Consider the following 26171-nt stretch of genomic DNA (forward strand, 5'->3'; position numbering starts at 1 on the left):
GCAACTCATTAGGTCAATTGGCAATAGGTCATTAACATGACTGGGAATAAAAAGAGCATCTTGGAGTGGCAGCGGCTCTCAGAAGTAAAGATGGGAAGAGGATCACCAATCCCCCTAATTCTGCGCCGACAAATAGTGGAGCAATATCAGAAAGGAGTTCGACAGTGTAAAATTGCAAAGAGTTTGAACATATCATCATCTACAGTGCATAATATCATCAAAAGATTCAGAGAATCTGGAAGAATCTCTGTGCGTAAGGGTCAAGGCCGGAAAACCATACCGGGTGCCCGTGATCTTTGGGCCCTTAGACGGCACTGCATCACATACAGGCATGCTTCTGTATTGGAAATCACAAAATGGGCTCAGGAATATTTCCAGAGAACATTATCTGTGAACACAATTCACCGTGCCATCCGCCGTCGCCAGCTAAAACTCTATAGTTCAAAGAAGAAGCCGTATCTAAACACGATCCAGAAGCGCAGACGTCTTCTCTGGGCCAAGGCTCATTTAAAATGGACTGTGGCAAAGTGGAAAACTGTTCTGTGGTCAGACGAATCAAAATGTGAAGTTCTTTATGGAAATCAGGGACGCCGTGTTATTCGGACTAAAGAGGAGAAGGACGACCCAAGTTGTTATCGGCGCTCAGTTCAGAAGCCTGCATCTCTGATGGTATGGGGTTGCATTAGTGCGTGTGGCATGGGCAGCTTACACATCTGGAAAGACACCATCAATGCTGAAAGGTATATCCAGGTTCTAGAGCAACATATGCTCCCATCCAGACGACGTCTCTTTCAGGGAAGACCTTGCATTTTCCAACATGACAATGCCAAACCACATACTGCATCAATTACAGCATCATGGCTGCGTAGAAGAAGGGTCCGGGTACTGAACTGGCCAGCCTGCAGTCCAGATCTTTCACCCATAGAAAACATTTGGCGCATCATAAAACGGAAGATACGACAAAAAAGACCTAAGACAGTTGAGCAACTAGAATCCTACATTAGACAAGAATGGGTTAACATTCCTCTCCCTAAACTTGAGCAACTTGTCTCCTCAGTCCCCAGACGTTTACAGACTGTTGTAAAGAGAAAAGGGGATGTCTCACAGTGGGAAACATGGCCTCGTCCCAACTTTGAGATGTGTTGTTGTCATGAAATTTAAAAATCACCTAATTTTTCTCTTTAAATGATACATTTTCTCAGTTTAAACAGTTGATATGTCATCTATGTTCTATTCTGAATAAAATATGGAATTTTGAAACTTCCACATCATTGCATTCCGTTTTTATTTACAATTTGTACTTTGTCCCAACTTTTTTGGAATCGGGGTTGTAATACAATTTGAACTGATTTACCGTTTAACTGATAAGGGTTCACTTGAAGAATGAAAATATATCAATAACATACCTCATATTGTAAATTCACTTATATTCTTGTGTCGATTCGTATCAATTCATTAGGTACCATAATGTCTTTTCCAGGGGGGAAATTCTAGACTGACTATTAAATAATAGTCACTAATGTTCTTGTTTTTGAACTGATTCAATACCAGAATGTCTTTCTTGTTCATGTTAGACAGATTCTAGTCAAAAAATATATACAACCATTTACAAGTCAATATTTATATTTATTTCCTTTTCTTTGTTAGCAGTTTCTTCAGCTTAGAAAGCCTACCCTTTTCTTTCTGACTTTCTATACGGCTTTTCCTTGCTCTTTTGGTCTCTCTTTCATTACATATTCATGATAATGAACATTATGAACAATAACAAGTTAAAACTACATAATAAATGTGAACAAGATGGTCTACCTGGTAATCTATAGTTCAACAGCTTCAATTTCACCAATTCCACGTTTTTTTTTTTCCCTTTAACATGGTCAACCAAACGTGTTCTTCCACCAGAACCGTACTTCACATCCTGATGGCACAAGATGCGGTAAGCTTTCCCTGGTTCTTTTATCTTCCGTATGTGCTCATGGAGATATTCACTACCGGCTTTAAACTCCAGCCATCGCCAATTCCATGGATTTTTGATGCCGTTTTCCTTGTCAATGTTTTTGGCATCGTCGGTCTCACCATCCTCCCTCTGAACGATGTCCCTCCGTGACGCGGACATACCGCGAAATTCTCCTTTTCAAAACCGTTGATATCGAAAGCGTGTTTAAAGAGCACAATGGTAAAACGAAAAGAACACAAGATTCGTGCTAGGGGTGGGCAAAAATATCGATACGGCGATATATCGTGATACTTTGTCTTCCGATTCAATATCGATACTCAAAATTTGAATAAATCGATATTTTTTCAAATAATAAATTATGTTTCAGACGGGTTGTAAATCCAGTACGACTTCTGCACCTCCGCTCCGCAAGGTGTCGCTGTGCTGCTCTCTCACTGCAAGGCACTCTTCGTCTTCTCTTTTTTTTTTCCCGGTGGTTGCAGTGAGGAAAAAAAAACAAGCAAGCATGGCTGTTAACGTAAACCTAGAGACGCCGCCGAACTTTAAGGCGGATGTTTGGAGGCACTTTGGATTCCAAAGGAAAGGAGAAAAGAAAACAGTGAGCTGGACAAAGAGTACGCACTTTGCAAACCCTGTTTCGCTCCAATTAGATATTCAATTTCTACTGCAGGTGACATAATCAGCTCTCAGAGGAGCTGTCTCACCTCTGAGCATGCTGACCAGTTGCTCTTCCTGAAGAACATGCAGTTTTGAAATGTGTGCTCACAGTACAGGTTTGGATTAAACTTTACACAAGTACTAAGCACAAGTTAAATGTTCTCCGGTATATGTTCTCAAGTTTACAAAGAACAAATTGATATTAGTGTTAGCACTGAAATGTCTGTGCAGTCTGCAGTGCAAGTTTTAAGTTTTCATAAAACAATTTGATTCTGCTTGTTAAGCAGCACTGATGTGTCCATGCTTACAGAAAAGTTGAGAATACTAGCACAGAAATGGGAATTTTCTGTATGTTGTAGTGAAGCGACTCTTGGTTTTGCCAGCAGTGGAATAGAGACAAATATATGTCTGGCAAGAGTGTGTAGTTATGTATGTGAAATGTAATTTTACAGTGGTCAATAAATTCTGATTTTCTTCAGTGACACAGATATCGTGATGTGGTTGAAATTTCTTGCAATATATCGATTATCGCTGAATCGCTGTACCGTGATATTATCGTTATCATGGGCAAAATATCGCCATAGTATCGTATCGTGAGGTATCTGGTGATACCCAGCCCTAATTCGCGCCATGGTTTGTAAGCATGGCACAAATGCCGTAAACTGGTCTGTCATTGTCGCAAAAGAAAAAAAAAAAAGATACCAAAAAAATTACAATGTCGTTACAGAAAGAACAATTTGCGGTAGGCTCTTTCCCAGACTCGCCGGCTCGGTGACTACTAGCGGTCGGTAGACAACAACCCCTACCCCCCAATTTGTTATTGCAAAATTAGATAATTTACTAAAATTATATTTTTGGCGGCCAAATTCGCGGAATTCCGCGGATTTTTCACAGCCCTGTTTTATTCTAAACAAGCTGACTGGTCGATTGCGTCAACTCCTCTCGATTGGTGGTTGGGTCTTTGAGTGATAACTCGTAGCAGTGTACTCCAATGTTAAAAACGCAGGAGCTCCTGCATAAAAATACCTGAAGGTCAGATCAGCAGATTCAGCTCATGGTGCCTTCACACAGCTTTCCTCCCGTCATCAAAATTAACTACTGATAAATATTACAACTAGTACAGAGCCATTGATTAAAAACAATAGCATATTAAGAAAAAGCATTTATGGAGATCAAACCTCACCGAGACACAACACTGCAAAATAAGGCTCCAAATCATGAACCAATTATTAAAAATCTCACCTTCATATAATGCCCTTTATGTAAGAAAATTCTAAAATATGACAGTGCTGTTAAATCACTCACAGTCTGAAGCCTTGACTCTTCTAAAAATGCTTTGAACACGAGGCTACAGAAAGCTGCGCCGCATCATGTAAGAACTCATTGTCCAGCAGATGTCAGTATCGAGCACAAAGTCAAATACTTCTGAATCAATCGCGGAACCATTTTCGCTTGCGTCACAAATGCTTCCTTCTGCTCCTCACTACTGAGTGGGCGGCACTAAATTTGTTTCATTCGGTCATCAGGTGACTAATTTTATCAAATCTTGGGTAGGTTTCCTGATAACACTGACCTTTAGGGCTAAAGAGAGAGCTGAGAGACTCTTAAGCAACGGACGTTGTCTGTACGTGGTTTTCCCGTACTCACTCGTTTAAAAAGAGTCTGAAGAGCAACATTACCAAGAGCTTCTTTGCAACATGTGTCCCCGATATATGGTAGGCATTAGTAGTTGCTAAAGGCATTCTATGGAAGTCACATGGTATTCATTTTTTACCAAAAAAAAAACAAACAAGCAATGAAATATAAATGTTCTTTACCAGCTGGGAGGTCCGTATGGTGAAATACCGTGACCGAGGTCTTGAAAAGTACTGAGCAAGGCCCTGTAGGCCAAGGTCAGTATTCAAGGCCGGGGTCACAGTATTTCACCATACGGACCGACCTAAATCTGATACAACCCCAATTCCAAAAATGTTGGGACGCTGTGTAAACTGAAAAAAACAGAATGCGATAATTTGCAAATCATGAAAACCCTATAGTTCATTGAAAATAGTACAAAGACAACATATCAAGTGTTGAAACAGATTTTATTGTTTTTTGAAAAATATATGCTCATTTTGAATTTGATGTCAAATTTGAGGGGCGTGTTTACCACTGTATTGCATCACCTCTCCTTGTACCAACACTCTAAACGTTTGGGGACTGAGGAGACCAATTCCTGTAGACCTGAAAGAGAAATGTTGTCCCATTCTTTGCCGATATACAATTTCAGCTGCTCAACATTTCGGGGTTTCCTTTGTTGTATTTTGCACTTCATAATGCGCCAAATGTTTTAAATGGGAGACAGGTCTGGACTGCAGCAGGCCAGTTTAGCACCCGGACTCTTACTACAGAGCCATGCAATTGTAATATGTGCAGAAAGCAGTTTGTCGTTATCTTGCTGAAAGAAGGAAGGCCTTCCCTGTTGCTCTGAAACGTGTTTATATCATTCAGCATTAATGACGCCTTCCCAGATGTACAAGCTCCCCCTGTCATGTGCACTAACGCCCCCTCATACCATCACAGACGCTGAATGCTTTTGAACTGTGCACTGATAAGCCGGATGGTCCCTCTCCTCTTTAGCCTGGAGGACGTGGTGCCCATGATTTCTAAAGAGAATTTCTACTTTTGATTCATCAGACCTCGGGACAGTTTTCCACTTCGCCTCAGTCCATCATAAAAGAGCTCGGGCCCAGAGAAGGGGGCGGGGTTTCTGGATATTGTTTATATCTGGTTTTAACTTGCATTTGTGGATGCAGTAATGAAGTGTTTTCACAGACGGTGGTTTTCTGAAGTGTTCCTGAGCCCATACAGTGATTTCCACTACAGACACGTGTCTGCTTTTAATGCAGTGTCTCCTGAGGGCCTGAAGATCACAGGCATCCAGTGTCAGTTTTCAGCCTTGTCTCTTGCATACAGAGATTTCTCCAGATTCTCTCAATCTTTTAATGATATTATGGACTATAGATGATGTGAGCCACAAATTCTTTGTGGTTTAACATTGAGGAACGTTATTCTTAAATTGTTGCGCTGTTTGCCCACGCAGTCTTTCACAGAGCGGTAAACCCCGCCCCATCTTTACTTCTGAGAGACTCCGCCTCTCTGGGATGCTCTTTTTACACCCAGCCATCTTACTGACCTGCTGCCAATTAACCAAATTATTATTTTTTTACCATTATGCAACTTTTTCAGGTCTTTTGTTACCCCTGTCCCAACTTTTTTGAAACTTGTTGCTGATATCAAATTCAAAATGAGCATATATTTTTTTCAAAAAAATAAAATAAAATTTCTCAGTTTCAACATTTGATATGTTGTCTTTGTACAATTTTCAAAGAAATAGTGTGTTTCCATGATTTGTAGATTATCTCATTCTGTTTTTATTCATGCTTTACACAGCGTCTCAAATTTTTGGAATTGGGGGTGTAAATAATATATTTATTTTTTTCTTTACAGAAAAAAAAAAGCGTCCGAAAGGGGAAGCCGAGCCGAGCCGCCATTTTGAATCCTCATTCACGGCTGTAATGCAAATGGCTTCCTCCTCGGTATACAAGTGCACTTCCATGGCAGGAAAAAAAACCAACTACATTTTGCCGCCTATGTCGTCCCCTATTTATACAAATAGGAGTCATTCAGGATTCAGCCATGTGTTTGCTTGGCGTTAGCAACAGTTACAGGTTTTTAGCTTTCTCCTGAAATGTTTTATTTTATTTCTTCTTCCTCAGGGGAGTAAAACTCGCTTTCGCTGTGAACACTGTCGTTATCGCTATCCATGCTGTAAAATTAATGCTATTCTACTGAGAAATGCGAAAACGTTGACAAAAATTGCTACTATGTTTGTTGTTGTGAATGAGCGAGTTGCCAGAGGTCCGTAACCAGGGTCCGTACTGTAGGATACGGACCTGCTCGCGAGCCAATCAGAGCGCAGGATTTGATGGAAACTGGACTGCGAAAAAAATAGTGTTATTACATATATAATGTGGTAATTAATTGAAACTATTTTACATTTTTTGGGCAATTTTTTTATTCCAAGTGTGTTAATTAAATGAATAAACGTTTACACACAAACGAGCAAATAATAAACTAAATAATTAAGTGAATGTGTTCCCTGTGCTCGCTCATTTCACTGTTACCCAAACATACAGCCAGGATTATTTCAGGAGTTCTCCACAATGCCAAGTGGGCAATGCCTTATATGTGCGCGCGCACACACACACACACACAGAGAGGGGTTTTGATCTGTGTGTACCTAAGGAGGTTGAATTGACCTCTTATATATATATATATATATATACACACACACACACACACACGCCTCCTTAGGTACACACAGATCAAAACCTCTCTCACACACCACACACAATGTTAGAGGTGTAGAAATGTGTCTCATTTATGACAGAGATAAAATCACTCACCTAATGAAGTTAAATGTGATTAAAATGTGGCGATATCAATGTGACATTCTGATATCCATACATAAATTCCGTAACACATTGAAATATTCATACTGTTTTTCGTATATTTAATAATTAACTCGAACTTACAATGTACAAGAAAAATAATTAAATGCCAGCAGCAGATTCGACACGGAGCGTCCCTCGGCGGTGCAGCGCAGTCTGCGTATTCGGCTGTGAGCGAGTCGCTCTTTGTTTTGAAAGAGTGATCCGGGTCTCTCAAATTCAGAGCAAACTAAAGGACCACTTGGGTTACGATGCGGTTCGGGAAAACCATGTTAGCTTGATGATGGGTCTTAGGAGGTAATTAAAGACACTCTTGGCCTTAAGAGGCTTTCGGGAAACCCACCCCTGATTGGTTAATGGGCTGAGTAAATACACTCATAACTTCATACACATCAGATTTGAGAGCCTTTCCTCTTTATCCCGTGTGTGTCAAAACATGGCACAGATGTGCACTTGGCAAAGTAACAGGCGGACAATAATTCTGTAATCATGTTTAAAACTCGATATCGCAGCTTCCACTTTGTGCGCAGACGTCAGAGATCAGACGAAAACTAAACTTCCAGTCTTTCACATGGTTGTGTCTGATTGTTTCTACCTCCCACTGTTTCAGAGTTATTCACCAGGACACGATGTGAAATGACATAGGGTTAAGAAAACCTGCTTCACAACATACCACTGATTCACACAGGATCTGATCTCGGTCTGTGGAACAGAAAACTGCTGTACCGAGTGAAGAGATCAGGGTTGGGAGCTAAACTCACCGTGAATGATGAGCTCTGAGTCTTTGTTCAGTTCGTAGAGACGGAGAGCTTCTTCCAGCTCCAGCTGAGACGACACGGTGCACGGGTCTCCTACACACACACACACAATTAAAGGTGCCCTTCCACCAAAAACGTTTAATACTGGCTCTTTTTGAAATACCATAGTTCACTCCGAGTTGCATATGCATGCGAAAATGTAATTCTACCCCCATTCCCTGTATGAGCTTATGAAAGAAAAGTCGGCAAAACGAGTGGATCTAAAAAAGCCATACGATCTTACGTCACTTCGTAAATTAGTATTCATAGCCCCGCCCACCTTGGCTTGCGACTGCCCACAGGAAGGAAGTTCGGATTTAAGCGCGAGGAGAGAGAGCAGAGCCAGTGTTGCCAGATTGGGCGGTTTTAAGTGCATTTTGGTGGATTTGAACCAGGGCTTTGAACCGGTTCAAGGAACGAAAACCGGGAACTTTTTCTATTTCACATGGAACAGAAACGAAACCAGAAACTTTATTATTTTTTATGTTCTGGAACAGAAACGCTTATTAAAAATAATGGTAACCGGTTAATACCGGTTTTTATTTCGTTCCTCAAAGTTTCCGTAGCCTACAAATAAAAAAAAGTCATTCGTCTCCTGCGCAAGTTTCTATGACCCGCTGGGGTTCACTTCCTGTGTGACGTTCGCTGACTGAATGGAGAGAGCGGGAGGGTGGACTACTATCACGTCTCCACGTCTTAAATAAGAGGTAAATATTGCAGTCTATCGTTATTCAAAAACGTCAATTTCAAACACGATATCAATATATTTGTCGACGTTAATGAGAGGCTCGCGAACATTAAATGACGTTAACCTCTGTTAGCCTATCAATGCATAGGGCCTGACTAGCCTTTGGTAACACACTAAACGAATTATCTTTCATTTTTGGCACTTTTTCTGTTTGTGTAGATGGGAAGACATACTGAGAATCCAAATCGCCAACATTTGAAATAATAATTGTTTTGAATTATTTCTTGTCTTATTTAATGAAGGTTGTAATAGAATTAGCCTACATTTGGCTTAAGCTGGATGAGACTGAGACATAATTTTATAGCCATTTGTTAAACAGCTGACAGGGAACGTAATTAACCATTCCAGGAACGAAATTTTTTTGTTCTAACTGGTTCGGGAACGTCTATTTAATGGTGGAACCCAAAACCGGAAACGTTAAAATTCCGTTTCTGTTCGGAACGAACTAATAGGAAAAAAATTCTGGTTCAAAGCCCTGATTTGAACATATTTTGGGTTGGAAAACGGTCAGCAGTATCTGGCAATGCTGAGCAGAGCCCATCTCGTCAGTAGCTAACGAAGAGGGCCTAACAGCAAGTTGAAAACATGTCTGAACAAGTTCGTGCCTGGGTTATTTGTGGCAGTAACACATCAACGTTGCATTTCCTGCCCAAAATAGAAGAGCTGAAGAAGAAACGGCTGGAATTTATCTTTGGAACGCCACCAGCGCAGTGTAATGCAGCATTAGTGCTGTGTTCTGATCATTTCAACCACAGTGACTTTTCAAACTTCGGTGCCTTCAGTAGTGGTTTTGCTTCGAGGTTGCATTTAATCCCTGGATCTGTACCGTCAAGACGATCGACCACCAGCTCACAAGCTGTAAGTAAAACATGAACTTTTTGTTCGAAGGTTTGTGTTACAAAACAGCATGTTCATATTCTCCACGTTAGCATGCATGACATGGCCACGAGCTCAGCAGGGATGAGTTTTTCCCACTTTTTCTGAGTAAAAAACGACCTTTTTATATTACGCCAAATCCGTTGAGAATTTTATTAATTTCAGGGGGTTGGGGTGTGTTCCTTCATGCTGTTCAAACTTTATTAACTCCAACGATGCTTACACATTATTTGTAAGTCGCAATCTTTAGTCTCGTTTAAATCTCGTTGAATGTGATGCAAAATTCGTGTTATCTATATTGTTATTGGTCAAAACATCGACGTCGAGACCATAATAGCCAATCAAAACCGTTTTTACAAAGACACCCACATTCTTTTTTAAGTCACTCGTTCATTTTATTCGTTTGTTTGTTCAGTAAAACCCCAAACATTTGTTGAATTTTTCTTATTTCTTCGCGTCGCACCTCAATGACGTCAGCGCGCGGTATTTCCCCCTTCGCGGTTTGTTCCTTCTCTCTCGCCGTAGTAAGACACCCACATCCGCTTGTTCTGACTCACTGGAGGTAGCGTCACAGTGCTGTTAGCCAATCAGAGGTAACACGTTTACATGTCATGAATATTAACGAGTAAGAGCTGAAATCCTGTCGTTCTCCCGCCACCCGCTCCTCCAGCAAACTAGAACAGCCTGAAACAGGAGAACCACAGAATTTTTTCACCAAAACCGGCTCACAGGGCGTTCATTCATACTAGAGACCACCGCACAATTAATGAAAAAACGATGCAAGGAGACCTTTAAAACATGCCAATCATCAGTTCATGAGGAGTCTAATTACAAGTCATGAGACCCACATTTAATACAGGACCGAACGTGGATACAAGATATGAGAATACAAGATATGAGAATACAAGATGAGAAGGGGGTAGAGGTCTCTGTGTGTGTGTGTGTGTGTGTGTGTGTGTGTGTCAGAGAGAGAGAGAGACCTTCTTCGTCAATCCACTTCATGGTGAAGAGCTGGTCATTGTCCAGAGAGCACATGTCCTTCACCTCACTGTACAGACCCTCATACGAGATGGATGGCTCAAAGTGCGTGATCATGATGTCCCTGAGGGCGATGTGAGGAAGAGGAGAACACACACACACAATAAACAAACTGCTGACACAGTATTAGAAATTGTTTAATCTAGGCTGTACGATATGGGAAAAAAATGAATATCCCGATACATTTTCTCCATTTCACGATATATATCTCGATATATTTAAATCTCCTCTACAGGACCCCATGAAATCTAACTTTTACTCTTTTCACTACAATCCCTGCAGATTAAATAACATTCTTGGTTAACTTTACAGGTGGTTTTCAACAACACATTTTAATTTTTCATGTTAGTGATTAATCACAATTGAATTGAAATAAGACTATTTTTATTCAACAAAGATGTGACACAAACTGCAAAAACAATCTTGAAAATTGCAATAAAGTGCAAGCTCAACACTGAGAGAGACATTTAGAATAAATAAGAAAAGTGCTCATTCATTAAATTATTTAAAAAAAAATAGATCTCCAAGCTATTAACCTGACTACTGAGAACCACTGGAACATTCACAATAGAAAGAGAGAGAGATTGAGAGAGATCTGCAAAACATAATTTTCCTCTTTGCACACTTTTGAACTGAATGTTTTCTGGCTCCGCCTCTCAGATGTGTAGAATTCCGGCTGCTGCCTTTCGTGATGACAGGTTTTTTTTGCACACTTTACAAACTGGCATTTGCTGTTCCACGTCCTCCTCGCGATATCCAAAAAATGCCAGATGACTGACCCCTTACTAGTTCTTTCAGGAACCAATTCGTCCGCTTCCATTTTTAATTTGTCGCTGAAATTGACAGAGCTTACACGGTAGCCCAGGGGTGGGCAATTATTTTTTCCATGGGGCCACATGAGAAACAGAAAATTTTGTGGAGGGCCGGACCAAAAGTCTGAACTAAATTCTGCGTAATATTAATTGTATTTCTTTATATAAAGCAGTAAATAACACTGTTTTTACAAGCTGCTAAGACTGGTAAGAGTATGGAAGAAAAGAGGTTGCCTTACAAAAAAAAAATGTCATTTATTCAATCAAATTTCCCAAAACAATGGTTAACAAAATGTGAACGTTTGTACCTTTTTTTTTCAGTCACATTCACCCCAAAACACAATAAAGACATCACAATATTGTCTTTCTACTCCAAATATCAAGCAAGATACGTCATATTATAATAATGATGCCGTGTCGATTCGGTGTAGGGATCAGATCTACAGATCGGCTCGGGCTCCGGCGCCTGCTGGTGACGTCACACTATGTGATTGGCTGGACCGTTTGAAGGATGACGTACTAGTTTGTGGTTGATCTGGACAAATTACGGAAGTAGTTATCGTGGGATTAGGTTTCGTGGGATTTCATGTCATGTTCGTGTCGCGCGCGTTGCGTTTTTGTTGAACACAACTTCAAAATAAAAGCAATGCACATTCAGTCCATGCATGAGGTAAAATTAGAAGATACGTTTATTTTGTAATTTCTAATTAACCTTACGCGGGCCGGTCAGAATGAACCAAAGGGCCGGATGCGGCCCGCGGGCCGTAAAATGCCCAGGTCTGCGGTAACCTATGCAAAATCAGCGATTGCACGAACTGAGTCAGCGCTGTAAACCGGAACTAGGAAATCTTCCCGTGCAGTGCTGCCAGATACTGCTGACGTTTTCCATCCCAAAATATGCTCAAAACCCGCCAAAACACACTTAAAACCGCCCAATCTGGCAACACAACCGAAACTAGAAAATCTTCCCGGAAGTTCCTTTCAGCACCGAGATGTCGCCCAGGATTGGTTGGTGAGTGCGTGACGTTATTGTTTTCTTTCCCCTTAGGCAGCCTCTCACGTTACTGCCTGAGGGACAGGGAGAAAACCACCGGAAAAGGTTTTAAACAAACACGAAACGAACGCAAGTCGGAAGATGACCATAAAATACTCGATAGTTACGATATAATAATTTTATGTATCGCACACAATTTTCGGCGATATATCGAGTATATTCGATATAATCGCACAGCCCTAGTTTAATCCCATCTCGGATTCCTGCTGAAGCAAATTACTGCCCAAGTGCACACCCAACATCTCTCTCCCCCAGACCAAGGCAGTGGTGGAAGGACCACTGACCAATCAGATATCTCTCCTCGCAGTTGTTTCAGCATTCCCTGGCTGAAGATGCTTCCTTATAATGCTTTAAGACTATCCTTGTATGTTATACCACCTTGGGGACGTACAGCCCTCTGCAAAAGTCGTAGACACGTAAAGAAATGCTGTCGACCAAATATGGCTTAAAAAAATGAAATGAAATGTTTTGACATTAAAAGAATACTATAAACAGTAATCAGTGAGCCACAACAAATGAAACAAAGTCAGTATTTGGTGTGAGACGACCCTTTGCTTTAGTCTCAGGTCCAGTGAGTGCAGTTTTATGTGGAAATGAGCTGTAGGTTTTACTGAGCATCTTACAGAACCAGCCACAGTTCTTCTGGACACTTTGTCACACTCGCGTCTTCATTTTGCACCAAAAATTTGCCAGCAGCCTTCATTACGTTTTCTTTTTTCATCTGAAAAGTGCTCTCTTATGGAATATGCTGCTCAGATACAAACTTTTTTTCCTGTAACATTTAATTTTGTGCTGGAAAACAAACAAACATTTGGAACTCTAAAATGTTTATGCAAATGTTTTGACTCAATAATGTAGAATCATAAAATAGAAATCTATAACAAAGTTATGATGAAAAAAAAAAAACAGGGGGCCTAAGACTTTTGCACAGGACTGTATTTGGGGACAAACTCTTCCTAAGTTTGCACCATCCTGATGGAGGATCCCTGATACCTCTGGTCACTGGTACTGACACATGTGGACCTCACCGATCTTTACCATCATCACGCACACTTCTGAATATGGCAGTCTGATCCAGGATATAAACTTTTCTCCACACTCAAATGCTCTTAGAGTTTTCTCTTGAACTGTTGATAGAATTCAATATTGTCCTTCATTTTGCTTATGTGAGCTACGTCTCATCTTGCCTCGTCCGTTATTATCTAGTTGGAGACACAGTATGTATGGTCTCAGTGTAGGAAACGGGTGCCCGCCCCACCGCCCGTTGCGGTCAGTTTGCAGCAAGGGCGGAATTAATTTAAGTTGCCAGCCCCACGGGCGGTCCCTCTTTGAGGGGGTTCATCGTTCTCTCGATATTTCATCATATTGAAGGACTTTTCAAGACATTCACTAGATTCTGTTGGTTTGTTTACCGACGCGGGCGCGGCCATATTGTTTTCGCTTAGAAATGAAACGAGCGCTCTGATTGGCTGTTGCTTCGGAGGTTCAGCCAATCAGAGAGCTCGATACACACAGCTCAGTGAAATCCACCCCAAGTCACATCTATGTCTGTGACTTTGAAAACCAGCGTCCTACCACATGAGTTTTATCAAAATATCACATAAAATTGATTGTTCCAAATATCTGAAAATGTTGTATGACTATCTTGGGATAAAACCACCTGAACCAAAGACCTCTCAAAAACGAAAAACTGAAGAGAGAAAGAAAGCACAACAGAAATATGATAAAGATAAGAGAAGGAGAACTGTTGTAGACAGTTGGAAGCAAGAGTTTGACTGGCTGGTATCCGATGACAACAAACAAACTATCTACTGTAAGGTGTGTAGAGCTGCATATTAAATTATGCGATATTACGCGGATTATAGTTGAAATTGGGGCAGGCAACTTTTGAGCGGGGCAGGCAACTTTTCAGAGTTGCCTGCCCTGTGGTCTGGCTGATATTTTCCATGAATTTCCTACACTGATGGTCTGTAAGAATTATTGCATCTTAACAGTGTTTAAATCTATTTGACACTTCAATAATATTTTGTAAATCAGGAAACAATCAGGAGACTGGTCTCCAGCACTTTAATGCTCCCAGGTTATTCTACCAAAGAAGAGAGGACAGGATGGCTCAACCACAGCTGATGGCTAATGAGTCGTTCTTACAAGAGACTCCGGGTGTACTCGTGCTAGGTGATCCGTACTGTGCCCGAAAGTGTTTGACACCCCCCAAAGTCCAGTTTATGTGACTAGTGTGATCACTGAGTGATGCCTCTTTTCCACCAAATCAGTTCCAGGGCTGGTTCGGGGCCGGTGCTGGTTCACAACTCGTTCAACTCGCGAGCCAGCTGAGAACCAGTTTGCTTTTCCATAGCTCGCGGTGCTAAGAGAAGACACGTCATTACGTCACTGTATACGTCAATTACGTCGCTGTATACGTCATTACATCGCTACGTTTGCATAAACCTTAGCACAAATATCGAAGCAAAAACACGGAAGAAGCAGCAGCAACAATAATAATGGATGACTTCGCGTTTGTACAGCTGCTGCTTCTCATCGCTTAAAAATGGCGATCTTTCGCGGTCTTGTTATTGTTGTTGGTCTTAACAACCCCGCCCCCCCCCGCTGACGTAAGCGGTTCTTTCCTCTGGCCCAGCAGAGAGTTGGTGCTAGCCTGGAACCGGTTTTTCTGGCCCCAGAGCCAGCTCTTTGTCAGTGGAAACAGAAAACCCAGTTCCAAACTAAGCACTGGCCCCGAACCAGCCCTGGAACTGCTTTGGTGGAAAAGGGACACGAGTCCCGTGCCTGGGTGCAGTTTACTTGGACCACTCGAAAGAAGTGCACTTGGGCTCAAGCACTCTGTCCTAGTGCAAGTACACTCTCTTAAAGGTCATAGGCAAGGGTCAGAGGTGAAACGGAGAATATCAACTTTATTGTCTAGAAGAACCACCCAAAAACAAATTCAATTCTTCCTGGTGTCTAATTTGCACCCTAAAAGTCAAAGTATCTTTATTGTCCCAAAACAGGGAAATGGGTTTGCAGCCAGAAAGATACACACAACAACAGATAACACGTCATGGGCAGGGTCTGTACAAATTAAACATGAGCACTAGACAATTACAAACATGGAACTAACTGCCATTCAGCACCTGGATGGCAGTGGGGACAAAAGAAACCTTAAATCTCTTAGGCCCTGTCCACACGGCAACGGATTCAGGTGACTCCGATACAATTGCTTATCATTTAGGCCTGGCGTCCACATGGCACCGGCGTTTTGGGTGCCCAAAACACAATCTTTTTGAGAACGGGTTCCAGAGTGGAAAGATCTGGCAACGTTGCCGTTGTGAAGTCGTCTGGATGAGTAGAACGGATTTGTTTACGATGACGTCACAACCACATGACTGTGAGTGCTTCACGCCAGGTAGAAGTGTAACGAACTCGATGCGAGTTGTCAACAAATCCTATAACTTGGTTCATGAAACGTGCTTACAAAATATTTTCACTGTGAATATTTATTGTGTAATGGTGCAGAGAGAGAGAGAGAGAGAGAGACTCTGCCCTTAGGGCAGAGTCAATCCCGCCAGCAAAAATAGGGAAAAAAAGGAGCGATCTCACCTCTTCAGATGTTGGTTTAAGTCCTACAGTACATTCCTCAAAAAGGGCGTAGAAGAGCAAATTAATCCATCAACGTGTAGCATTCAATTTATTCCGGACCATTAAAGACGCCGCCTTCCGCGTAAAATTATATGGCTTTAGTTAATATGGTTTTAGGGGTAATATCCTAAACTGGTTTCAGTCTTATCTGCACGACCGTAAACAACGAGTCACGGTACTTGGCGCTACTTCTATTCCTTTATCAGTTACATCAGGTGTCCCTCAAGGTTCAATCCTTGGTCCAATGCTGTTTCTTCTGTACGTCAATGACTTGCCAGAGACAGTATCATCTTCTAGAGTAGCTACATTTGCGGATGACACTAAGCTGTTTAAAGCAATTTCAAACATGACAGATTCTTCCTCCCTGCAGAAAGACCTTGAAGATTTGGGCCAGTGGTCTCTGTCATCTGGACTAAAATTTAATGAAAGCAAGTGTAAAGTTCAAACTATCAGTAGAAAAAAGAATAATGTCTTTCATCCCTATTCAATGAATAATATCCATCTCAAACGAACCAAAGAAGAACGCGACCTTGGAGTGTGGATTACTTCTGACCTTTCATGGAAAAAGCAAGTACTCACACAGTGTGCAAAAGCTAATCAGCTGTTGGGCTATGTCAGACGGTCTACAAAATGTTTAAATTCTCAATGTTCAAGACGTACCATTTACCTCACCATCATACGCCCGCATTTAGGGTATGCGACGCAGGTATGGGCTCCTCAGTCTGTAGAACTCATCAGACGAACTGAACTGGTTCAAAGACGGGCTACAAAATACATCCTTGGTTTGCCATACATCTGTGATATTAACTACAAGGAAAGATTATTAAGAACAGAACTACTTCCTTTATGTTACTGGCACGAGTATCTTGACATGGTACTATTTTATAAGCTTGTCACTGGGATAGCTAAGATTGATCCCAAAGTCACACCATCGGTAATCAGTCCAAGAAAAAGGACAAGAAACCAAGGTTCAGCTGAAATCCTGTTTAAACAACCATTTTGCAGAACTTCCACATACCAGAAGTCATTTTTGATAAGAACGACAAGAATTTGGAATTCACTTCCGCAAGAAACTCGTCAACTCAAAGTATCACTGTCTTCTTACAAGTCGCTCCTTTTACAGTACTACATACTATCCTTACAGTCTACTTACGATCCAGATGACCTACGCTCATGGAGAACAATATGTGTGAAGTGCAATTTTGCACGAAGTCTTCATAAGCCTTTGACTTGTTGTTTTTAAATATTTTAGAATTAATTATGACGTTATTGTTATACTTTCACTTTATAGAAGGGTCTGCAGTAAATGGCTCAGCTGTTGCGGATTCCCTGCCTTAGTTTTTTTTTTTTTTTTTTTTTTTTTCTTTTGTCATTGTTGTTGTCGATATTATGCTTTTACATAATTTAATTATTCTAAGGCAAAGTTAAATAAACAAAATCATACGTCATCCTCGCCGCCATATTGGATAGGTCAAAGCGGAGAATAAAGATTCATGTGCTGCGTTTAACTGTACCAACAGGTTTACCGTCCAAACGAGACCACATGGGATTACCTTTCACAGGTGAGAAACAACAAATTAATCCATCAACGTGTAGCATTCAATTTATTCCGGACCATTAAAGACGCCGCCTTCCGCGTAGAATCATACATCATCCTCGCCGCCATATTGGATAGGTCAAAGCGGAGAATAAAGATTAGCTGCATTTAACTGTACCAACAGGTTTGCCATCCAAACGAGATCACATGGGATTACCTTTCACAGGTGAGACTGGAAAAATACTTTTCATTGTATTTGGTCATTATAATGTAATTTTACAAACAGATTTTCCTGACTTTGTGGCTAATATGAAGTCTCGCGCATAATTTATGCGCATGCGTCCTTACTTCTATTGTTCTGGTGTCTGCGAAGGGACCGTCTTACAGCGCCCCTAGAGGTGTGGCATGTGTATTGCATCGTTTTCAGCAAGCGTTGCGTTGCCATATGGACCTGATATTTTACTGATCGTTGCCCATTTGGACGCGATATATTTTTAAATAACATCTCGTTGCCGTTGTCGTGTGGATGTAGCCTTAGTCCGAAGAGCAGGCACCTTCCACCGACGGCCTGAGGGCAACAGTACAAATTCAGACTGAAGAGGATGATCTACACACTAAGATCAAAGAAGCCTTCCTGAACACTTGTCTGTTATACAGATCAGTTAACTGGACTCGACTCCTCCCTGTAACCTTACTGGCCACTTTAACAAGGTTACCAAGCCTGTTTTTATTGGCCAGGGTCAGATTTCCATACCAAGCAACAATGCAGAACATAAAAACTGATTCAATAAAACTTCTATAAAAGAGGGTCATCATCTCTGAGCGAACATTAAAAGAGAACATTTTCCTCAAAAAATAGAGCCGTTGCTGAACTTTTTTTTTTTGCTGTGGAAGCAACGTGAGCATCAAAGCTTAATTTGTTGTCCACGACCACTCCCAGGTATTTATAGCTGTTTACCAGCTCAATATCTACAACTTTAATGCTGGTTACAGGACAAGGACTGGACGTTCTAAACCTGATCATCATACCCTTTGTTTTAGACACTTAGTTGGAGAAAGGATTCGTCGCACCAAGATACAAAATCATTTACAACAGGCCCATGAATTAGCTCCTCCCCTTCAAGAAGACTCAGTGACAGAATCGTCAGCAAATTTAATACTGTGTCTATGTGCATAGTTGCTGCGACAGTCATTAGTGTACAGAATGTATAGTAATGGGGAGAGACAACAACCTTGAGGAGATCCAGAGGAGGACTGCAGCGGATTTGAAAAGCAGCCAGTAACCCTCACACACTGGGACCGATTGGTCAAAAAATCCAGTATCCAACCAACAAGATTAAACAGGGTGTCTGCAGGCTTGAACAAGTTCAATTTAAGACCATAACAGGTTAAATTTAAGACTTATGCCGCACAAAAAAATAAAGAAAATTGGGAGAGCCTGAATTACTTTCAAAATAACAAAATTTATTATCATTCACCAATGAACTCATTACATCCCCAGGGTGCGCGCTTGCATTAATGAGGAACCAAGTTGCAGTGGAGCCAAAGACATCCCGCAAATCACTTGAGGATGAGGCATTCGATTCCGTACGGTTTGTGTGTTGTAACGTTACAGTTCGCACGGAGTTAGCTGATACACCGTCTCGAGATGTGCTTGGACCTGACAACGGTGAACAAAATTGAGTGATGGCATGCGGTTGTTGCAGACTTTTATGGGCAGCCTGGTGCTTCTCCGCTTTCGCGTGCGATTCCGGTGCCTTTACACCCAGGGTGCCGAGTTTGAGTGTTCTTTTGCACAATGTGCAGTACGCCTCAAACGGATTGTTTGGTACACGTTTTAACCAGTCTACGAAATCACTGCGTTCAAGCCAGCAGTCGCTAAACTTGCATTTGCCCATTTTGCTACAAACCGTGACAATCTCCCTCGCTTCTTTTAGGCTCTACTGTCCAAATGTGCACGTGCCATGCCCTGTGCATCACCATGCCAACCGGGCGAGACGCCGGATTCCACTGTCTCATTTGTAGTTTGCAGCGTAGCCTACTGATACTAAGTAGGCCTAGCCTATATGACTAATTATGAATATCACCAACGCATTTAACACAAAAAAAAAGCGAATGGGGTAAATGGACGTAAGGATTTAAGACTTCACAAAATTACATTTAAGACCTACAATGCAAAATATGCTCGTATTTTAGACTTTTTAAGGCCTTAAATTAGGATTATCAAATTTTAGACTTTTTAAGACTCCGCGGAAACCCTGTTAAAATCCAATTAAAAAAACTGATTAGCTTCTCTGCTAACAGATGTGGCTGGATAATGTTAAAAGCAGATGAGAAATCTACAAACAGCAGTCTTGCCTGAGCTTTGGATCCCTCAAGGTGGCGATACAGAAAATGTAGCAGTGTGACAGTGGCATCCTCCACACCTACACCTGGCCTATAAGCAAACTGTAGGGGGTCCAAAAATTCTTCTACCTGTAATAAAACTTCCTTTTTAATGAGCTTCTCTAACGTCTTCATAACTAAAGATGTCAGCGCCACAGGCTGACATCTTTAGTCATAAAGACTAAAACAGTTAAAATATACTGTTTTGCCCAATTTCCGAAGGTTTGTTTACATCTCACTTATGTGCACTTTCAGTGCCAGGGGGCGTCGTCGTGACGTCATTTAAGCCAAACAGACCGGGAGCAGCTCTGTGTTTACCTGCGAACCGAGCACACGTGTACGGACTTTGGTCGAGAGAGGTTGTGTAAAATGTCTGAAAGCGAGAGCGATTTTGAAGTAGGAACTCTCCAAATTGAATATCGAGAGGTGAAACCATATATTTATGACCCTATGGCCGTTGCGAAGCAATCGGTGAATGTGGCTCACTGGTTTGACCGTGCGGCCTCGGAATCGGACAGCGACTCGGCCGACTCTGATCGCGGTGACCCCGGACCTCAACAAGACTCGCGCCCAAACGATCTATCCTGGTAGTTATGATAAATTCCTACTTTCGTCGTAATACTAAGTAAGAGCCCTTTTGAAGAATAATTAAACCGCCCTCCCTAGTGGATATAGGGAACGATTACTGGACAGTGCGCTGGTAGGCCACATTAGCCTGCCATCCGCGGCATTATACTATTTATAGCCGAGTCCAAGCGAGGAAATATCCCTTTGTCTCATTTCCACAATGATTGTACAGGATCCCTCAGGATTCTTGACTTGTCAATTGCAAGCAAAAATGTTTCCCTCCAATCTTCTCCTTTTTGCTTGAGCGTTGCTGCCCTGTTTCTTCTTTAACTGCTTGATTTTGTTTCACGCGCACAATCCACTCTCTCTGCCTCGTCTCCTCTTCCGGAAAAAGCCAATCCACTCGCTCCGCCTCGCCCGGAAAAAAAACAAAAAACAACCATCTGGCTTCACGCACACAATCCACTCTCTCTGCCTCTTCTGCTCTTCCAGAAAAAGCCAACCCTCTCGCTCCGCCTCTTCTGCTCTTCCGGAAAAAGGTAAAAGCTTCTTCCTGAACCGGTCCCGTTGTTACAGTTCACTGCACAACAATAAGGCATGAGGGTTTTTCTTTGGAAATTCCTGAACGCACGTCTGCACTCAAGCCAAACGGCAATGTAAGTAACATGAAGTGGACTCAACTCAAGCGGTTTGTTTGGCTAAAATATGACGTCACGCGCCGAGTGGTCACAAAAATCGCCAAGCAAAAATTTGCTGCGATCCGCGCTAACTTATTTTAATTATTACTTATTAACAATACTTCTTGGGACCAGAAGAAAATTACAGAGGGTTTAACATATAAAAAGTTTCAAATGTGCATAAAATTAAAACCGCTGCCAATGAGCTTTAAGTCATTATAAATGTCTCCTCTCAAGACGGTCCAGAAACGCCGGTAAAACTCCGAGTGACCCAGGCAAGTTCATCTGACATGATGGTGGACTTCAGTTCTCTTCTCTGTGAAGGGTCTAGTTGTGAAAGATGTTGGAACAGTTCTGTACTGCCTTCAGCAGTGGAAAGGTCTGTACAAAGACCATGGCTGTTAACTGTCTCAGGTCTTTCATGTTCCCTGGACTGATGGTGCAGCTTTTCTCTGTTCCTGTCTTTAGTGAACCGTATTGTGGAAGTCCAGTCTCCACCCATCACTACACATATTTCAGTAATGATGTTCTTTTAACGTAATGAATACTTCTGTATGCTCTGAACCCCTGTCTGGTGTATAGAGTGTAATAAAAAGTATTTCTGTATGAACTACTAAAGGGATCCTCCAGCGGATTTTTCCTCAAACTTATTTTAAGTAGTCGCAGATTTCAAAAATTCAAACTTCTATTTTCAGAGAACAAATATAGTGTTCAAGAAAAATACATTTTCTTTAAAATGCCAGATGGGCTTCCTGCGGCGGCGATGTATGTGATGACGTCAGGTAGCGGTCGCTTGGAGCAACTCAGCTGTATATTCTCTGTTTATATCGTAGTTCTGCTAATTTTACAAGTATTTTTACTGAATTTATCAGTTTTTAAATAAGTATGCCTCGTTGTGTAGCATATAAATGCCAGAATGATGCTAAAAAGAAAAGCACAAGCTGGAACTAGACTGCATTTCCGCAGAGAAAATGCAAAGTGTGCTTGATCAGCTGGAACAGCGTGTCACTGACAGAAACCAGATCAGACACGAGACCTCATGCTCAGGGCTCGACATTAACTTTTTAATCCACTTGTCCAGTTGGGCAAGAAGCAAGATTTTTTCACTTGTCCTGACCATAACCTTTTTATTACTCTATATTTACTAGTTCAGTAAAAGGAAAGTGGTTGTCACACCTGCACACATTGGACTTTCACTCACGCGTGTCTCTCTAATGACAAGCACCTGCTCTGGATTAAGTGCAATCAGCATGCGCATAAAAGGACACTGCTAACACCCACACAGTGCTAAGTATTGTGTTATCACCATTACTGAACTGTTGTTGCGTTGTCTTCCTTTGACAGTTGTTTATCCTGCCATGGGCAATGCTAAAGTCACTGTTACAAACAGTACAGTGTGTAACGCCATTATTTTACCCCTATTAGGCAAGCGGACACTTTCGTGCAGTCTGAGGTGAAGTGGATTTTGTATTTTGTTTTTTTTGGGCACTGCCAGGACACTTCTGGATACACTGAAATGATGGACTCTCGGTCCGGGAGAGAGGTGTGCAGTGTGTGTGTGTGCTCTAAAATCTCAGTTTAAAGTGCATATCCTGGACCAATTTCATTTTATTTTTTTAATATGAAAGTATGTCCCTTTACACACTCATCCAGAAGGGTAATTTTGCACAAGGCCATCTGTCTACAGCAGAAAAAAAAACACGTCTGGAAAAACCCCAAGGGAGTCTGGAGCCAGATTCGTGACGTCACCTGCGGAAGCGCCAGCAGGCTGCGCGAGCTTTGCACGGTTTCAGTGCACAGCCTGTGTAGACCAAGCGCTCCCATTTCTCTCTCACTGTCCGGTCTTTTGGGAATCGATGAGTACTAATCCCATCATGATTGGTGATGCTACACCCTCCTACGATACATCTGTTAACAATTTTAATAATTACGCGATAACGTTGAAGAACTTTGCAGAAAACCACCAGGTCGTTTTCTCAAACAAACCAGCGCTGACGTAGGATTCGGAGGGAGGCGTCCCGCACGCGACGTCACGAAAATAAATGTTTGCTGGGAACTCCAAATGCCAAGTTTTTTCGGAGGCGGACCAATTCACCTCAAATGGCTTGATTTCAACTGAATTTTTCTGGTATTGCGCAAAATGTGAAAGATATTTGACCAAAGTTTAATATAAAATAGGAGAATTACATTGATCTTGCTCCTAAATTTACCCATGATATGCACTTTAAAATGGCTCAACTTTACAGCACGACATGACACTTCGTGGTCCAAGATCTTTTTTTAAAATGACCTACAGCTGATGCTGGCTAGATTAACAAAGTGTGTGTGGCACGGTTTAAAACGGAGCTCTCAGAGCCCCATGGCCGGACCCGATCTGCTTCGACTTTATGTCGACCTGTCCGTTTGTCATGGCTCACATCCCTGCACTTTCATTAAAAGGACATGGGACATGAAACATAAAAGCACGCTATATCAGTTTCTTTCCATTAAAAATATGAATTAATTGCATCAACAAATACAAAATCATCTATTAAATTCAGCAAAATTGTTATATTCGTGATGATTATATGGCATTTCTGCTCGACTTCCGATATGCATTTTTTGCAACCGGAAGAGCCGCGGTCACGTGATCATACGTCACAAAAACTTTCGGGCACAGCACAAGCGGGTAGATGAATGGAGAAGTGGATGACAAGAAAATTGTTTTTATAGTCTCTAAAGTACATTGGACATCATGGTGTATTGTGCTGCTTATGGTTGCAATAATTCCAATGGGAAATGCCCTGGAGTAAGTTTTTTTGCATTCCCCAAGGACCCGAAGCTGAGGAAAGTGTGGGCTCACCTGCGCATGCGCAGTAGGCTTGGTAGGACAAATCCAAAAGGTAGGATAACTTTACAGAACACCTGTTGAAAAAAACTTTGCACCTACTGTTTCCCACAAACTGTATTTGGACCATTTCACTGAGGATTCTTTCAACATTAATACTCGGGTACTGAGCGATATTAATTCATGAAACAGGAAGCATAAGGGTGAGGAAAAAAAAAAAAAACAGTTAAAATCGGGAAGCCGCGCACACCTGCGCCAGGCTGCACAAATGCGCGCAGCTTCCCGACCCAAACCGCCTCTCTCTCATCCTTACACTTCATGCCTCATGCTCCATGAACCAACATCGCTATTTTTTTTTTTAAATCGGATCTGCGCGATTCAGCCGTGAAAAAGGCGGCATCCGCCGAAAGGCGCGCTGTTTGCATCCCTGCACGGAGGCCAGGGGACAGGGCAGGAATATTTTTGTTGATATGAGTGATCCGGTGCGATTTCGCGACCCCCCTGTTGAAGACCTCTGCACTAAGCGACTGAAAGCCGAGGTAAGGATTAGTATTATAATTTTGGGTGTATCAATTATTGATTATCATAATTCTGACTCGTTTCGCCATTTTGAATGTTTTCATCTCGGACTCTGGAAGCATTGTATCTCAATCAATCTCGAAAAATATCAGCAAAAAAAAATAGCCTGCAACGGACTTTAGCTAGATCTATGATGAACTTTCAATGTATGATACAAAAATAATACTTCTTTCAACAGATCATTAGCCTTTGAGCAGAATTGTTTTTAACTTACCAGGAAGTGTTATCCAGCCGACCGCTTTCAGTTTCATGGGGACTGAATGAACCCTCACTCTCAGAATCATCTGACCCGTCAGAGTAAAGACAAGATCCATGTTCATGTGAATTTCCAGCTATCGGTTCGAATTGATAGGGTCTAACTTCACATCTCTGTGAAACATCGGGAATGTCACTGTCGATGGTGTCCATTTCAGTAACCTGTTTACATTAGGCAGCTGGGCCATAGAAGGTTCACGCTGCACGCTGCACGCGTGTAAAGAAAAGTGGACAAACGTAGCATGACTTGCTCTGGGCCATAGAATGGCGTTCACGTTGCACGCTGCACACTTCACGCGTGAAGCGAGAAATGAACATGCACACTTTTTTCTAGGCGTGAAGATGGAAATTCCAGTCAATGCATGCGGTCACCGCCGCGCCAGCCAATCAGAACGGGTCTAGGGAGATAACTCTATGCTTTCAGGGGAAAACTTCAGAAAAAATATAATTGAATGGTATAATTGAAAAATAGTTCTTCATCGGGATTGTCAAGCAGATTATAGAATGTTCGGTGAAATTCACCACGGGTTTCTCTCAGAAGGAAGTGTTCTCGGCTCCAAATTCTGTTCCTTTTTCTCTTCCTCTGTCTCAGTAAAAGCAGAATGAGGCAATCGTCGTCATCCGAAGAGTCCATATTGTTGGTTACTCGATCAAAGTAGAACAGACGCAACATGTGAACATCCAAGCATGAAGTTTAATGGCCCAGGGTCCGGTTCTTCACGTGAACGTGTAGCGTGCAGCATGCAGCGTGAACCTTCTATGGCCCAGCTGCCTTATGGCCCTTTTCCACTACCCTTTTTCAGCTCACTTCAGCTCGCTTCAGCTCACTTCAGCCCGACACGGCTCGCGTTTCGACTACCAAAAACCAGCACGACTCAGCTCGCTTCAGCCCTGCTTAGCCCCTAAAACTCGCACCGTTTTGGAGTGGGGCTGAAGCGAGCCAAACCGTGCCGACTGAGGTTGGGGGCGTGAGCAGACACTCCCCTGTGCACTGATTGGTGAGGAGGAGTGTCCTCACATGCCCACACACGCCCCGCGAGCACGCTGGGATCTGTAAACACCGCAAACCCGGAAGGAGAAGAATTACGAATTAAAGCCGCTAGCGGCCTCGACGGGCCCTCGCGCCAGCGGCCAAGGGGGGCGGGGGCATGCGTCCCCGCGAAAGACCTTCCACAGCTTCTTCGGCAAGACACATTACTCCCACAATGGCGACAAAGCACAGAATTGGACACATGGCAACAATAGGGTCTCGCACTGTACGGTGCTCGGGGGGCGCTAT

At 42.1% G+C, this 26171-nt stretch overlaps 1 protein-coding gene across 1 annotated transcript in view; it reads right to left on the reverse strand.

Annotated features, from left to right (window-relative positions):
* Positions 1 to 26171, reverse strand: part of prkci (protein kinase C, iota) — a 46094-nt gene that overhangs the window by 13826 nt on the left and 6097 nt on the right. Inside the window, exons 2-3 of the mRNA XM_060927652.1 lie at positions 10506 to 10627; positions 7866 to 7955 (exon numbers count right to left, since the gene is read on the reverse strand). Of these exons, the coding sequence (XP_060783635.1) occupies positions 7866 to 7955; positions 10506 to 10627 (212 nt within the window). The remainder of the gene's footprint in view (positions 1 to 7865; positions 7956 to 10505; positions 10628 to 26171) is intronic.

This window comes from Neoarius graeffei, chromosome 1 (genome assembly GCF_027579695.1).
Source record: "Neoarius graeffei isolate fNeoGra1 chromosome 1, fNeoGra1.pri, whole genome shotgun sequence".
Lineage (NCBI taxonomy): Eukaryota > Metazoa > Chordata > Actinopteri > Siluriformes > Ariidae > Neoarius > Neoarius graeffei.